The sequence below is a fragment of the Macaca thibetana genome, chromosome 15 (assembly GCF_024542745.1).
Source record: "Macaca thibetana thibetana isolate TM-01 chromosome 15, ASM2454274v1, whole genome shotgun sequence".
In the NCBI taxonomy this organism is placed as follows: domain Eukaryota; kingdom Metazoa; phylum Chordata; class Mammalia; order Primates; family Cercopithecidae; genus Macaca; species Macaca thibetana.
Genome location: NC_065592.1, coordinates 40,817,147 through 40,833,448, shown reverse-complemented (window position 1 = coordinate 40,833,448; position 16,302 = coordinate 40,817,147). Strand labels below are relative to the sequence as shown.

At 42.5% G+C, this 16,302-nt stretch overlaps 1 protein-coding gene across 3 annotated transcripts in view; it reads left to right on the top strand.

Moving 5' to 3' along the window:
• The first annotated feature begins 791 nt into the window (after positions 1 to 791).
• Positions 792 to 16,302, top strand: part of TGFBR1 (transforming growth factor beta receptor 1) — a 50,098-nt gene continuing 34,587 nt past the window's right edge. For 2 of the 3 annotated variants that reach the window (XM_050762168.1, XM_050762169.1), the window contains exon 1: positions 792 to 976. In XM_050762168.1, the coding sequence (XP_050618125.1) occupies positions 880 to 976 (97 nt within the window). In that variant the 5' untranslated portion in view covers positions 792 to 879. Of the gene's footprint in view, positions 977 to 1,575; positions 1,706 to 16,302 lie in introns of those variants that run through there. The other variant, XM_050762171.1, reaches the window with a different exon arrangement.

The window sequence follows — 16,302 nt, the reverse complement described above, 5'->3', positions numbered from 1 at the left end:
ATGAGAGGAGAGCGGTTTGGATCCCCATCCTGGGTCTGTGCTGGAGGGAGGCGGGAGGCTATTTGGAGGTGTGTTTCGGCTCAGGATCTGGGTCTGAGGCTGGGATCTGAGGACTTTCTAGGTTTGGAATTGGGTGGGGGAGCTAGGTTTGGGGTGACCGCTGGGCGCAGGAGGAAATAGGAGAGTGAGTCGCATGTGAAGGGCACTGAAGAGGGATCTTCGGGGGAAAGCTGAAGTTGATGCGTGGACTTGGAGAGGGGAAGTTGAAGTGGATGCTGGGGCCTGGCGCTGCAGCGGATCGGGGTGGCATGTGCTGGGATTGCCGGTGCGGGGCTGTGAATGGGGTCAGGGTGGGGCTGGGGCAGTACCAGATCTTCCGCGCCTAGAGGAGGTTAGAAGAAAAGAGCCTCGAGCGGCCACAGCCTTTTTCCGAAAGAGACTCACACAGACACACCCATCGCTCTACCCGGCCCTCCGGGACTAGCGGCTCAGCGGTGCTCTGGCTGGCAGATCCCGCCCCCACGCGGCCTCTGGGAGCTGGGAGCCGGGAGCCGACAGCGGATTCGGCCGGGGCCGCGGTCTGGCGGCCCGGCCCCCGGGGAGCATGGGGCGTGGCCAGAAACCGGCACCCGCGGCTGTGGATTGGCTGCCCGGCGGTCCCGCAGGCGGGGCTCCCGGCTGGGTCCCGCTCGGCCGCTCGCGGCGGCGGGGAGGCGGGGCCGGCGGGAGCCCGGCAGCCAATGGACGCGCGTCCCCCGAGCAGTTACAAAGGGCCGGAGCGAGGCCGCCGCGGCGGCGGGGGAGGTGGGGCGAGGCGAGGCTTGCTGGGGTGAGGCGGCGGCCGGGCCGGGCCGGGCCACAAGCGGTGGCGGCGGGACCATGGAGGCGGCGGCCGCTGCTCCGCGTCCCCGGCTGCTCCTCCTCGTGCTGGCGGCGACGGCGGCGGCGGCGGCGGCGCTGCTCCCGGGGGCGACGGGTGAGCGGCGGCACGGCGGGCGGGCGACTGCGGGGCGCGCGGGCCGGGCCCGGCCTCTGGCTCGCTCCTGCTCTTTCTCAAACATGGCGCGGGGCCGGGGGCGCAGGTGGCTGCGCCGGGGCCGGGCCGGGCTCTCGTGGCCTCGCGGGGCTCGGCGGCCGCCGTGCAAACCGCAAGCGGGGAGCGGAGGCGGGGCAGGGGCGTGTGTCCGGGCGCGGGCGGACGTGTCCTGCTGCCCGAGGCCGCCCCGCTCGGGACTCCCCGGGGAGGTGGAGTCGGGCGGAGTCGTCCGAGGTCCGGGGCTGCCCTCTGGGGTGTGAGTGGGCGAGGGCCAGGGGCGGAGAGTGTGAGGCCGGCGGGGACTGGCAGAGCGGTGGCTGCCCGCCGCCGCCCCCTCGGCACGGCGTGACCTTGTTCCGGGGACCCCCGCCCCAAGAGGGTCCGTGCCCAAGGCTGCCGGGCCCGGGGCGGGGTTTGAGGTTGGGGTGGAAGGCGGCTGCTGGGCGGGGTGTGAGCTCCGAGCCGCTAGGGCTTCGGCCAGTGGGAGTCGGGGGCGAAGTGTGGTGAGACCCCCCGGGTCCACAGGCCGCCGTAACTCCCGCCCGGCTCGACCCGACCCGACCCTGCTGGAAGGGGCTGCTCTTCCAGCCAGGGGGGCTTTGTGTGAGAAGAAGGAAGCGCAGAGATGCGCGGAATGTTTCTTCTTTCGTGCGTCTGGGGAGTGTTGAAGTGAGTCCAGTAACCAGAAGGCTACGGATTGTTTTCGTAGTGGAAACTTGAACGTTTGCTCGTTCTGCGGGGTTTGGAAATTTTGGGAATGACTGTGAATTGATTAAACGCTTTTTATTTCCTCGAAAGACCATCACTCGCGATACTCCTTTTCTTGAGTGACAGTTAATAGTTTGAATCAGACATCTGTGTAGCTGGTTTTCAAGGAAGAATGTTCGCTGAATTTTTCAAAATATTAAATCAGGTTGGAGTAGGTGGTTGGCATCCTCGAAGGGATGAGTGAAAAACTTTGTTAGCAGCTGAACTGAGGCACTAGAAGCTAAAATACAGAGAGCCTCAGTGTTAGCGACTAAAATGCAGTGAAAGTACATTTCTGTTTCTGAAACTGGACACAAGATGTTGAATTTTTTTTAAAAAAATCAAGACTGACGATTATAATTAGTCGTAATAGCTACCGTCTATGTATTATGCATTACTGCGATGTAAATGCATAAAGTACACAATTGTATAAGTACGTTATTTAATCACCACAACTAAACTTTCAGGAGTAGTGGCATTTGCCCCACTTTACAGATGTGAAAAGTGGGGTGCAGACACATTAAGTACCCAATAACTAAGTGCTAAAGCTAGGATTTTCACTCAGATCTCAGTTTTCAAAACCTGTATATCTTATATATTAATATATATACATCATACTATCTGGCGTAGCCCATTTTTCTTCTTCAGTCGTCTGCTGAGCAATTGGTCTTTATTATTCACTTTAGATTCTGTCCTCATGATTTGAATATCAGATAGGCTTCATTCCGACTCTTAGCACATTCCTGAGTCCCTTCACGTGGGCCTCCTGCATTAGAGGAAACAATGGATTTTTGATATTGGCCTAGGGAGGAAGGCAAGATAACTGTGTGGACATTTGGGAGAATCAGTATAGTTAGGCATGAAACACAGGTAACATTTCCACACCACTATTAACTTGAATAGCACAGTGCATTCTTTTCCACCAAAAGTAGCATAAGAAGTGTTCATGTATTCAAGTAACAGTAGTGGACTTAGTTGAATATACAGAACATTGCTCAGTCCATGTCCTAGAGAAGTTTACAGTCTCCTTGGCGTGCACACAATACAAAGCTGTCCAGGTGCTTATTACTCTAAGCCCAGACTGCCTCAGCTTGTCTGCCTTCCTTGTTGGTTATGATGATGCCTCAGTCCACCCTTAAAAGACATTCTGAAAAAGGTCAAATGCTTTTTTTTCCCCCTCTGTAATTTGGCTTCTCTTTTAAAGACTTGCACTTTTTTATGTTCTGAGTATGTTTTATTGTTGTCTGCCCTACTTCTCTCTCCAACATAGATTTCTCTAGGGAAATGGATTCCTTGTCCCTAGTACACAGTTTAGTACCACTATGTCTATATTTATATCCCATCTGAGAATGCTGTTTGCTTTCTTTCTGCCATTTCATAACTTTTTTTGTTTGAAAACATGCCCCCAATCCAACTCTTCTTTCTATGAATGCCTCTTGAATGTCTCCTCCTTTCTTGGTATGCAGCCTTCAGCTTAATCCTGCCTGTTATCCTCCAAATCTAGTTGCTTTCCCATGTTTCTCTCATCTAGGCTTTTCTATGGGCTACTGCCAAACTAATCTTCCTCAGCCATCCCCATGAAGGTTTATAAGATTTCCCATTTGTATTCAGCACTTAGAACCACACTTGAGCAGCTTATGATTGGGGCCATCTCTGAGTATCCTACCAGGGATCTCATTTCCCATGACTGCAGACCTTCAAACAATTTCTCTTTCTCACTGACTCCTGACTGTTCAGCCTTTTCACTACACGTTTAGTTTTGCCCCTGTTATGGGAGTGTGAGAAGTTCTCAGCCCTGACTTCCTGTGCTGGTTTAGTTCTTGAATTCTTTGTCTTCCAGAACTCTGCAACACTTAACAGTTTGTGTTGTCCATTTCTACTGCCTGTGCTGCTACTTAACAATACTTGACTGTGTTATAGGTACCCAGAGGACAAGATTCATGCCATTTCTTTATTTTATGGCCTCAGAACTTAGCACTGTGTTTTATATTCTATTCCACATAAATGCTCGTTGATTTCTATTTGAGCATTCCTTTAGTATTTATACTGTTTTATGTAAGTCCGGTTTATGCAATATTAACTTATAATTCCGTATAAATAATCAGGAAAAGTTGTATGGTGTGTTGAAAGCAATTGGTTATTAGTCCCACCTTCACCAGCAGTTATGCAGAAAATAGGGCCAATACCTGCTTTTGCCTAATTCATGAGATTGTGAGGATCACATGAGAAAGTGGTATTTGAGTTTGAGGTTGCTATTCTGTGTTGTTACTAATGAGCAGGACTGATGTTCAAGTAGTTCCCACTGGGCCATGTGTGTTTTGGTTAAACATCCTTTCTTATTGGTTGGTACCCTTGTAGTGCCAGTTGTTAAATATTTTTAATATAATTCTTGTAGGGAGGCATTAGTATTCAAAAAGGGAAATGATTAGTGTAGGCTGGAATGAATGGGGGAAGCTTCCTGGACACTTTAGAACTTAAACTGACTTTGAAGGGTGGGTAGAATTCAGAGGGGGATTTGATGAATGTGAAAGTTCTCTTAAAGTTGTGTCTCCAACTGTCCCGGGGTCTACTCCAAAGGAGGAAACAAGGCTTTTACTGACTGGCAAGTTACTGTTCCGAGTTAGGTTCCTTATTCTGTACTGCGGAATTTGGATGTATTAACTTCTATCATTTTTTCCCCAATCCTAAAAGCTATAGTACATAGCTGGAAACAAAACAAAAGTAATCAAAGTGGAATGAGTGAGGGAGAATAACATTATGGGATGGCCACTAGGGCTAGGCAGTCAAATGTTGGAAGTCCTAAGTATATTATCACTTCAATTTACAGATTAAAAAACGACTCAGGTGAATTTGTTAGGGTGACACAGGGGCAGAACAGAGAAGGAACTTTGATTTTCTGATTCCACATCTCGTGCCCTGTATGGTGCTTTAAAATGTGAAGGACTTGGAGGTGGGGATGGGACAGGGTTGGGGTAGGTGTTGGCATCCATGGAAGGATGAGTGACTTACTTAAGTGAAGTAGGCCCTGAACTTCACAGAATTTATGAAAAGTAAATTCTAAAGGTAGAGGAGAGAGGGAATGATTAAAGCCTTAAAGTCCTCAAGGGAAAGGTCAGTTTTTTTTTTTTTTTTTTTTTTTTTTAATTGCTGATAAAAGGACCTGGTATAATACTTATTGATTGAGAAAAGTAGGCCTATAGTAGTTTGGAAGATGGTCTTGAGTAAGTACGGTTAATTGAATTGGGGTGTAATTAAAAGGCCTTGGTTTAGAATATTAGATGATCCGCTTTGTTGTTGAAATTAAGAGAGGAATTGACATTAAAAATAATCAAGAGGAAGATAAATCTTGTTCCTGTGAGGAGGGCCGCTCATGTGAGGAAGACCCCTGTTGAAAGGTTCTAGGCCTTAGTTGAACAGTTACAGGGACTCATCACCATTCTTGTAGTGTCATTTTATTGCACCAAATATGTTCATGTGTAATAAGTGGAATTTTGAAAATGCTGTTGTCCTATGGATGGCCCTTCTAATGTGAGAACGTGTCTCTTCAAACCACAGAGCCCCTTGCAAATGTCGACAAACCTCTTGCCTTTTGCAGTTCTTCCTTGATCATGGCTTATGTAACACAGAGTTCTCTGAACAGATGGACTGTGGTTTGATATCATGTGATTGGGTCACATCTTTGCTTCCTGCTTCTGAAATTGAGGGCAGATGCTGGCATATTTCTCAGGGATTTTTTAATGCTTTGTCCCATAGAACTAGCTTGAGGAAATTTTTGGAGTCTTCTCAAAATTTATGGTTTGTTTTGGCCCAGCCTAACTGCAATACTTAGGATAATATTTAGTACCATTCTTAACTGAATTTTCTCAATGTCAAATTCAGGCAGTCTCCATAAACATTAAAATTGTTTGCTGCTCTGAATTAGATCCAATTTTATGTGTTTTGTTTGCTTTCCAGGTAAGTTTCTTGTGGCTACCCTTCTTCATCATGAAGAAAATTGGTTGGTAGGCTTGTAATTATTTATCTCAGACATCACTTTCTTAAATACTAGTGGACGAAGTCCAGTTGGTTTTATGGTCCAATTTTATAGATCAGATCAAGTCTTTTGTAAAGCTGCTCCCTCAAGGAATGATTTCTAATCTAACTTTAAAAAAAAAAATTGATTTGCAGAGTATACACACAGGTTGCTTTGAAATTTCTTGAAGGGTTACAAGAATGTGCTACGTATTCTACCCGTCTCGTTTAATTCTCTCTTCTGTCTTTTTTTTTCTTTGACCATGGCTAATATGCCATCATTTAATTCTCATAACCAAACTTGAATGGTAGTTGTATAGAGTACCAAAACTTATTTATTTGCTGGTTAATTTCCAAACTCTTAAGTCCATTTTTTCCCAGATACAGGTGACCAGTGCTCAGAAGATAACTGTAGGTTTTGATAACATTGGCTCTACCCCAAGATTCTTTTCAGCTCTCTTAAACATTATCCAAAGGTGTTAGCATTTTGTTTTTCATCCTCTAATCGTAAATACATATATAAAAGGAAGACACTGCTTTGAATGGCACAGATGTAGACTAACAGTAGTTCCACCACTGAGACTCAAATGATTTTGTATTACCATAAACCCCATCTGCCTGGGTAGGCAGAATTGACATAATTTTACTCAGGTTGGAACCTAGTTCATGTCTATGAAAGAAGACCCTTTTTGTTTCCATTTTATGGACCAGGAAACTGAAGTTATGCTGTTAATGGAAGGTGGAGCCTGCATGTGAGCACTCCAGGGTATGTGCTCTTTTCCTATGCAAATACTCCTCTACTTATGATGGGGTCACGTGTGTCCATGCTGCTTTCGTATAGAGTAAATACATTGTTAGAGCCACTTCAGCAGGAAAGTTTCCTTTTTCTTTTTTGCAAACCATGAGAATTTGCTTCAGATTGTCTTGATTACAGTTTTACTATTTCTTTGCAACTGCGGGCTATTCAGATACTAACAGTCTTTTTTTAACATTATATTTTTAGGTAATTTGAGTCTCCCTGACAAGTCCAGTGATAGTTGATTACTTATTATTAGTATTGATTTATACATATATTCATAGCAAATTCTTTTCCTCTAAAAGTAACATAAGCACAGGATTTAAAATTTGTGTTAAAGAAAACAAAAAAGCCATCACCAGCCATTATTAACATTTTAGCAAATCTCGCACCCTTTTTTTTTTTTTTTTTTTTTAAGTATAAAAAACCATTCTTGGGTTGGGCACGGTGGCTCACACCTGTAATCCTAGCACTTTGGGAGGCCAAAGTGGGTGAATCACAAGGTCAGGAATTCAAGACCAGCCTGGCCAACATGATGAAACCCCGTCTCTCAGGCCTGTAATCCCAGCACTTTGGGAGGCCGAGGCGGGCGGATCACGAGGTCAGGAGATCGAGACCATCCTGGTTAATATGGTGAAACCCTGTCTCTACTAAAAAATACAAAAAATTAGCCGGGCATGGTGGTGGGCGCCCGTAGTCCCAGCTACTCGGGAGGCTGAGGCAGGAGAATGGCATGAACCTGGGAGGCGGAGCTTGCAGTGAGCCAAGATTGCGCCACTGCACTCCAGCCTGGGCGACCAAGCAAGACTCCGTCTCAAAAAATAAAAAAACCGTCTCTACTAAAAATACAAAAAATTGGCTGGACGTAGTGGCATGCACCTGTAATCCCAGCTACTTGGGAGGCTGAGGCAGGAGAATCATTTGAACCCGGGAGGCAGAGTTTGCAGTGAGCTGAGATCGCGCCACTGCACTCCAGCCTGGGCGACAGAGTGAAACTCCATCTCAAAAAAACAAACAAAAAAACCCCCCAAAAAACCAACAACAAACCATTCTTTAATCATTCTATTTCAGCAGTTTATGAAAGCTAATAAAAGTGTTTAAATTGACAAAGAGCTTCAGTTTACAGAGGAAATAGCTCATCTATTCTTAGCAAATATTTAGTAGTGATCAACATGATGAGAAATATAGGAAAAGTGAGAGGCAGTCTTGCTTGTTAAAAAATTGATGCTGAGGAAATATGACTACAGACTCAGTACTAGCAACCACAGGGACTGCTTTACAGAGGAGGTAGGACTTGATCTCTCTGCCTTGCAGGAGGATAGGGCTTTGAGTGGATGTGTGGTGGAAAGGAGGCACCTCTTAGCTGGAAAGGATGGCGTATGTGGAGAAACAACATTCTAAGTTTCAAGAATTCTAAGGGGAGAAATGGAAGTTCATGGTGTAAAGGTTGGGCGCAGAGAATTATGGGCCTTGAAAATCAGGTGAGTGTTTTAATGTGGAAAAAGAATGTCTAATTGTGCCACAGAGGGAATGGGTCAGGGTGGCTACCCAGGGAGATTTTGGAGTTGGTTTGATGGCATTGGGAACGGGGTGAAATGGTGACTGTATGACATTTGAAACAAAGAAATCAGAGGAATTGGTAGTAGGGCCTGTGTGTGACTGTTCCCTTGCTTGTGTGCTCTTCCCTCACATACCTGCATGGCTTCCTCCCTCACCTCCTGCAAGTCGTTGCTCAGATGGCACCTTTTTCTCAGTGAGGCTTATCCTGCCACCTTTTAAAATGGTGTCATCATCCTACAGTGCTTTCCTTCTCTGTAACAATACCTTCTAACATACTGTATTTACTTATCATATATACTTATTTACTGTTTATTGTCTCTTTCCTATCATTCTAAACTTTGTGAAAGTGAATGTCTTCGTTTTGTTCACTAACGTATCTCAAGTGTGTAGAAAGTGCCTGGTGCATCCTAGGCACTCAGTAAATATTTGTTGAGTGGCAGTAGGTTTTAGCTGTAAAGAGGTAGAGTACAGAAATGACTCCATGAAAGAAAAAAAGAATGACTCCAAGCTTTTTAAGGCTGGATAATGCCTTTAACTTAATGAGTAATTTGGCACGAGGATTAAGGGGAGATGAATTCTGGTTTAAGCATGTTGAGTTTGAGGTGAAGGTAGCCAAATAAAATTGCTCAGTAGTCAGCAAAGGTAAAAAATGGAACCTAGTTGGAAATGGGAGAGAACCTTAAGCAAAGAAGTGGCTACTAGCATCTAGCATTCACCTCATATTCTTTCTCTCTCTTTTTCTCTTTTGAGGGTGGGAGGATTCTAGTGTCCTAAAACGCTACCTTAAATGGAGTTTTTATTTAGTCCTAGCCTGTATCTGGAGTCCTGGTCCGTTTGCTGGGATATAGTTCTCTCCTGTTTTGCAGGTTCACGCTTTCTGTTTTTCTCCCACCTCTCTTAGTAAAGACGTATATAATCAGAATTACTCGTGATCTTCTGGTTGTATTGAAATTAATCTTCAGACGGTGCAGCTTTCTCTGCAGTAATGCGTTTGATCTCTTGCGAGTGTGGTTCTTGGCTGAGATAAAAGAGAGGAAGTTTCCTGCTTGCGGCCTAGGCCTCCGGTCATGGTTGCTGATGTTACAGGTGTCAGCTTTACTATTTCCTGGAGCTCCCTGATGGCTATCCTTTTAAATGCTTTTCCTGTTGTTTTTCCCAATGAACCAAACACTGGTGCCGTTGTATCCCTAGACCATCTCTCCTTTTCTGTTTGGATTGATCTAACTTAAATTTTTCTTTCAGTTTTGAAGGCAGATTCAATTCATGTGACTTGGTTGTCAGAAATTTAATGAAATCTTTGTTTATAGGAGTAGTATATAAGCCCCAACATACCTGGCTGTAATTAGAGTCTAATCGGTGTATCTGTGACTCGCTTTTCAAAGAGGATACTTCCTAATTTTCCTGATCGTTGTGAAGATAGTGTACAGTAGTATTTACACTTAGTACATAGCCTGACACCAGTAGGTATTCAATGAAGGGGAATTATTATATATTTAAATAAGTGAAAGAATGTCTTCGGAAAGAAGAAGTACATGTCAGTGTAATGAAGAACTAGAATTAATTGGTAGACTGAAAGGCAGAATTCAACTCAATGTAAGGAATGACTATCTACCATAGCTGTCAAAATGGAACATTGTAAGGTAGTATGTTCCCTGTCACACTGGAACTATTCAGGCAGAGGCTAGATAACCTGTCTGAGAAATTGTAGAAGGAATTTCTTACATTAGGTGGGAGGTTGGACTTATTTATCTCTAAGTTCTGTTTCTCCTCTAGAATTCTGTACTTTTGGGCAAAGTCCAAGCTTCCTTGCTTACCAATTTTAGCCAAATATAGTCTAAATATCCCTAGGATTCATGGCTTCAAGATGAGCAGTATCTTGTAACTCCTGTATTATATGAGAAAAGTTAGTTTATCCATTGATTGGCTTGTATTCCGGTCATTTTCCAAAAAAGGATTTTGGAAGCTTGAAATAATACCAAATTCAGTAAGACCAAATCTGACCACAAAAGATAAGAATCAGTAAGTTAAAAAGGCAAAGAGAAATACAACAATTATCCGTAAGTTTAGCTGAGGAAAGCTTTAGAAGTTGAACACAGTACTTATTTAGCTCTGAGTTTTCTGGTAACCAAAGCAAGTAAGGAAGACTGATAATTTGCATAGATCTCATTGCCTATCGAGAATTCATGAGGAGGCTGCCACCTTCCTTAATAAAGTGGAACCCCACACGCCAAGATTATAATACAGGGAGAATCTCCAAGTGGTAAGAGGTTATTACTGGATCTGGCAATAATCTGATTCTTGTTCCGAGGCTTCCCCTTTGACACGTATTGAGGATTCAATTTAGTGCTGCTGCCTCCATCTTTCTTCTCCAGTTTAAGTCCCTGATCCAAGTATGAACACATTAGTCTTTCTCTAATGCCAGTGGAACAGCTGATGTGAGGCTAGGACATTTAAATCAAGCTTTGCTAAAAGCTAGAGGATAATAAATAGAGAGCAACATGAAACTATTCAGTCTGGCTTACAAAGACATTTTTCTCATGCCCTTATCTTTTGGTGTGTCTCCATTTGGTACACTTCATCTGAGTACTGCCACCAAAGGCAGAGCCAGACGTTTACCTTCAAACACGTGCCAGTCAGCAAGATCCAGAGTGTCTTTGCTTGGGTTTCTTGTTTGAAGAACTGCTTCATTCCTGAGTAATGGACGTTGGGAATTATTACTTTAGGAGAGACCACACTTATCTGAGAGTGTGGCCCTGCTGTACTGGTCTCACAGTAATCCCAGTATTCATAGAAAAGATAGGCATGTACATTAGCATGAGGGCATTCTTTGGTTGGAAGCATTCTGATTTCATTGGGAAAAACAAGCTTGTCTCTGTTGTTGAGCAGAAGCTTTTATAGAAGTCTTTGTACATGGGCCATTGAGAAATAAAGTGAACAGTTCGGGTTTATCACTCTCCATAATTTGTAAGGATTCACTTTTCCTTTTTTCTGCAGTTGCAGAGCTACTTCAGGTCTGTTCCAGTGTTTCCTTGTTCTCACCACCGAGACTGAACCTCCTTATTTTTGTTCATTTGCTTCAGGAAAACCATTCCATCTAGATTTCCTAGGTGTAAACCTCACTGATTACATAATAGTGTATATTTATAGTTCTAGGACACCTTGTTCAGGCATCCTGTTACATTTCTACATTATACGATTCTTAAATATGCATTGAATTACAAATAGGTCCCCTGGGAAAAGGCAAAAACAAATGGCTTTTTCTGCGAGAAACTAGGACTAATACAGATATTTGGGAGCACTGAACATGGAGGATAGAGTTAAACTTGAAGAGAAATACAGAGATAGAAAAGCAGTAACTGCCCTTTCATTTGTATGCATGCACACGATATACGTATGGGTTTTTTATTTTTTTCCTTGATGTATTCATTTCCGAATCAAACTATAATGTGCTCTAATTGGGTCTCTTTGTTCAGCACGTGGTTGTTGATTTGAGTACTTTCTCCAGTTGAAAAACTGACATTTTAATTTTGTTATTCAATGTGCAATAGATTTAAATAAAAATACCCAAGATTGTGTATTGTAGATTTCCTTCAACAATAATTATATGTAATTATTTTATCAAAATAAACAAGTTAAAGTAGTTTTAGTTATTTTGTCTCATTTTACATTTGGGAAAAAAATTACAAACCAGGGACCAGAGTCTGGTCATATTTGTCAGTGAGGACAGACAGTTTCTGATTGCCAGTCCCACCAGAGCACTGGCAGATTAACACAGCATCGTAGATTACTTTCCTAGGAAGAGATGCTCTTTTTTTCTCCCTTTCCATTATTTTCCTTTCCTTCTTTCCATGGTACATTGTCCTTTTGTTTTCTTCCTTCTTATTTCGATGCATATATAAACTTGAGCCTTTCTGCTCTCACATTCTCTTTCTCCCCATGATCATAATTGCTTCTTCCTCTTTATTCTTAATAATAATAATAATAATAAGGCCACATAAGTATTTTATCTAGATCTCATCTATCATTTAAGTTTTGTCAGATCCGGCCTGCTCTTGCCTTACCATGGGAGAAGGGAAAGGAGGGAGGAGTTTTAAGGGATTTTAGGCATCAGGCAGAAGTCTTAAGGGAAACTGCAAGGACCACCAGGCTCAGAATTAGCTGTGCATTGCAAACAGATGGTGTGTCCCTGAGGAAATAGTGTCGTTGCCCTAAGCAATTGGGTGCTTCCATCTGATTTAGCTTAGTCTCTGTAACTGGGAAAAAGGAAAGTCTCATGGAAGAAATGAGGATAATCACCTGTGAACCATTCTAAATTATTATCTAGAGCCTAGTAATTTTTGTCTTGTATATAGATTTCACAATTCTGCAAGATAGTCTTCTGTGTTGTATCTTCAGTTCTCCAAGGAATAAATGACATCAAGACCCTTATGCCTCTGAGCCTTGCAGATCCTTATCTTTTAATAACCAACCCACCGCTTTCTTCATTAGCGAAGATGCTACTGTATCAATGCTACCAGCAGTTGGAAACCCATATCCTAATGCCAAGCCTCGGCATGTAGATTTTGAGGTCTGAAAACTATTAGCTTGATTGCAGTACATCTCAAGCCTAAGTTTTCATATACATATAGTTTAGTCTCAAAGGGCAAATGTTCCCCTGAACGAAGTTCAGTCAACACTAGATGCTTATATCTTTATGCCCCAAGGGAGTCCAAAATTTAATGATTAGAGATATTATAAAAATACAAATATTATATAAATAATACAAAAGCTCTTTCATTTTGGCAGGCTTTTCTGTCCTTGCTTGGTTTAATTCAGCTGTGTTCTTCTAGGAGACTGCAACTGCAATTTAACTGCTTGCTTTGGCGTTTTGTTTGACAAGGAAGATGAACATTTCAGATGAGACGGAGCCTTACTATGTCACCCAAGCTGGAGTGCGGTGGCACGATCTCAGCTTACTGCAAACTCTGTCTCCTGGGTTCAAGCGATTCTCCTGTCTCAGCCTCATGTGTAGCTGGGATTACAGGCATCCGCCACCACGCCTGGCTAATTTTTTTTGTATTTTTAGTAGAGACGGGGTTTCACTGTGTTGGCCAGGCTGGTCTTGAATTCCTGACCTCCGGTGATCCGCCTGCCTCGGCCTCCCAAAGTGCTGGGACTATTGACGTGAGCCACTGTGCCCAGCCTTCAATTTTTTTCATTAAGGTTAAGTGCTTTTTGAATCCTGTTTGCTTCCTCTTTCTGACCCAAATGTTTTAAAAATGTTTTTGTGTTTTCATTTAAAGGGTTTGTTCTACCTTTCACATTGAGATGTGTAGTCCATCTGGAGTTGGTTATTTATTATGGTATGAGATTTTTATTATTTTTAAAATATGGATACCTGGTTGACTCAGAACCATTTATTGGTAATACCTTCTTTCTCCCAGTGTACAATAGTATCACCTTCATCATAAATCAAGAGGTTGTACATGTGAGGGTCTGTTTCTCTGGAATCTCTGTTCTGTTTGCCTATTTGTCCTTGTGCCATTACAATACTGTCTTAATTATTATGATGTTATGAGTCTTGATATCTAGTAGTGTAAGTCTTCCAGAGATTACTTTGGTCATTCTTGGGATGTTGTTTTTCCATATAAATTTCAGAATCAACTTGTCAGTTCCCACTGAATAAAAACCCTGTGGGGATTCTGATTTGATTTTATTGAATCTACAGATCACTTTATGGAATATTGACCTCTTTACAGTATTGAATCTTCCAGTTAGGAGCTTGTCATTTTTCTCCATTTATAAATACATTTTAAAATTTTATTTTATCTCCTTTGTAATTTCTATTAATGAGTAATGTTTTTTAAGCTTTCTCTGCAGAGGTCTTACCTGTCTTTTGTTAGGTTTATTCCTAGTTTTTAGATTTTTAAAAAATGTTTTCTATTTGTTGCTGGTTTAAGAATGATTTTTAAATTAAACTTAATTTTTTTTTGATATAGTGAGTAACCTTGTATTAGTGACCTTGCTAGATTTACTAATTGATTCTAATAGTTGATCTGTAGGTCACTTTTGGATTTTCCATGTACATAGTTGTTCTTAGCAAGTAATGGTAGTTCTGTTTCTGTCTAGTCTGTCTTTCTTTTGTTTCTTATTACACTCAGACCTGTAATATAATGTTGAGAAGTAGTGATAGATATCCCTTTCTTATTTGTGATTTCAGGGGAAAACGAACAATCATGCAACATTAAATGTAATGCCTGCTTTTATGCCTTGTCTTTAATCTGATTGTTTCAGATTTTTTTTTTAAATACTGCAGTTTACTGAGATTTTTAAAAATCATGAAGAGCTGTTGAATTTTATCAGTTTGCTAAGATTTTTAAAAATCATGAACAGCTGTTGAATTTTATCAATTTTTTTGGTTTTTGTTTACATCACCTAAACTGCCAAACTCCCTTATTGTTTTCTTTTCTTTTCTTTTTTTTTTTTTTTTTGAGACAGGATCTCACTCTGTTGTCCAAGCTGGAGTGCTGTAGCCTGATCATGGCTCACTGCAGCCTCACACTGCTGGGGCTCAAGTGATCCTCCTGCCTCAGTCTCCCAAGTAGCTGGGACTACAGGTGCATGCCATCATGCCTGGCTCAAGTTTTTATTTTGGCTGCTTTTTTTTTTTTTTTTTTTTTGAGACCGAGTCTCACTGTCGCACAGGCTGGAGTGCAGTGGCAGGATCTTAGCTCACTGCAAGCTCCGCCTCCCGGGTTCACGCCATTCTCCCGCCTCAGCCTCCCTAGTAGCTGGGACTACAGGCGCCCGCCACCTCGCCCGGCTAATTTTTTGTATTTTTACTAAAGACGGGGTTTCACCGTGTTAGCCAGGATGGTCTCAATCTCCTGATCTCGTGATCCACCCACCTCCGTCTCCCAAAGTGCTCGGATTGCCGGCATGAGCCACCGCACCTGGCCGATTTTGGCATCTTTTGTACGATGTTTTTGTATATCCTCTACCTAAAATGACTTTCCTTTCTTCACTAGCTTTCCTTAAGTCTTAGTTTAGGTGTCGTCTTTCAGAGAAATCTCCGTTTTCTGTCCTCTGATCTGTGCGCTTTGCATCACTGTTTATCAGTGGCGTGTTCTCTGCATTGTAAACTTGAGGGGAGGAATCTTATCCTGATTATCTCTGTCCTCGTAAAGGTTTTTTTCTTTCTTGCTACACAGGTTACATTCACTGTCGTGTTCTGAGAAAAAGGTGTTCAGGCCTTGCTTTCTGCTTCTAAAATTACTAACTGCACAGGACCATCAGTTCATTTCTTCAACTGTGGCTTCAGCAGATCTTTCGCTGTTTGCTGGCCCAGGTATTGCTCTCCTCTGCCCCGAGTCAATGGCAGCTGGGAGTGGTTACCACAGTTCTCTTACCACAGTTCCTTCTCTGCCACAGTTCTGTTTTGTATGTCATTCCCCTAGCCCAGGATGATCTGCCACTTTCATTTACGTTCATTATTACGCCTTATTATCTGTGCAGCCAAGCCAGTGTCTCCTACAGCCACTTGTGCTTTCCAAAGGGAAAATTTGAATTTTTCATTTTGTTCTACGTGAGGGGTTGTGGGGAGTAGGGGTGGAAATCACCGTAGATTATCAAGTAATCCTTTTTTTCTTTGTGTACTTTTGGAGTAAATCTAGATTATGTTGATGTAACTATTAGGACATTTCTGTTTCTTCATCTCTAAAGGAGCTGGGATCTGATACTTCACTTTCCTTTCCTTCCAGCATGAACATTTTATGGCTAAGTAGACATTAACTTGTTTATTAGTTAGGGATATTACATACATACATTGGATGTGTCCCTACACTGTTAATTTGGGTTGGAACTGAAAATATACTTTCTGTGTGTGCCTAATGCTACTACAGTGAAGTTCTTGAGCCAGGTCTGTTCAGTCATGTTGTTGAAAAACTATATGAATATTTATGAAGGAGAAAGAGACGATAGAGGTACCATGAACATTCACTGTTTTATGTACATATGGTTTATGTTGTGTTCTGTGTCAGTATTGCCTCCCAGAGCTGTCTCAGCGTTAGCTCTGATTCTCCGTCTAGCATCTAGACCAGAGACTGGCACATAGTAGGAGCACTAAAGAAATAGTTGCTGAAAAAGTGCATAAAGTAATTTTTGAGCATTTTTT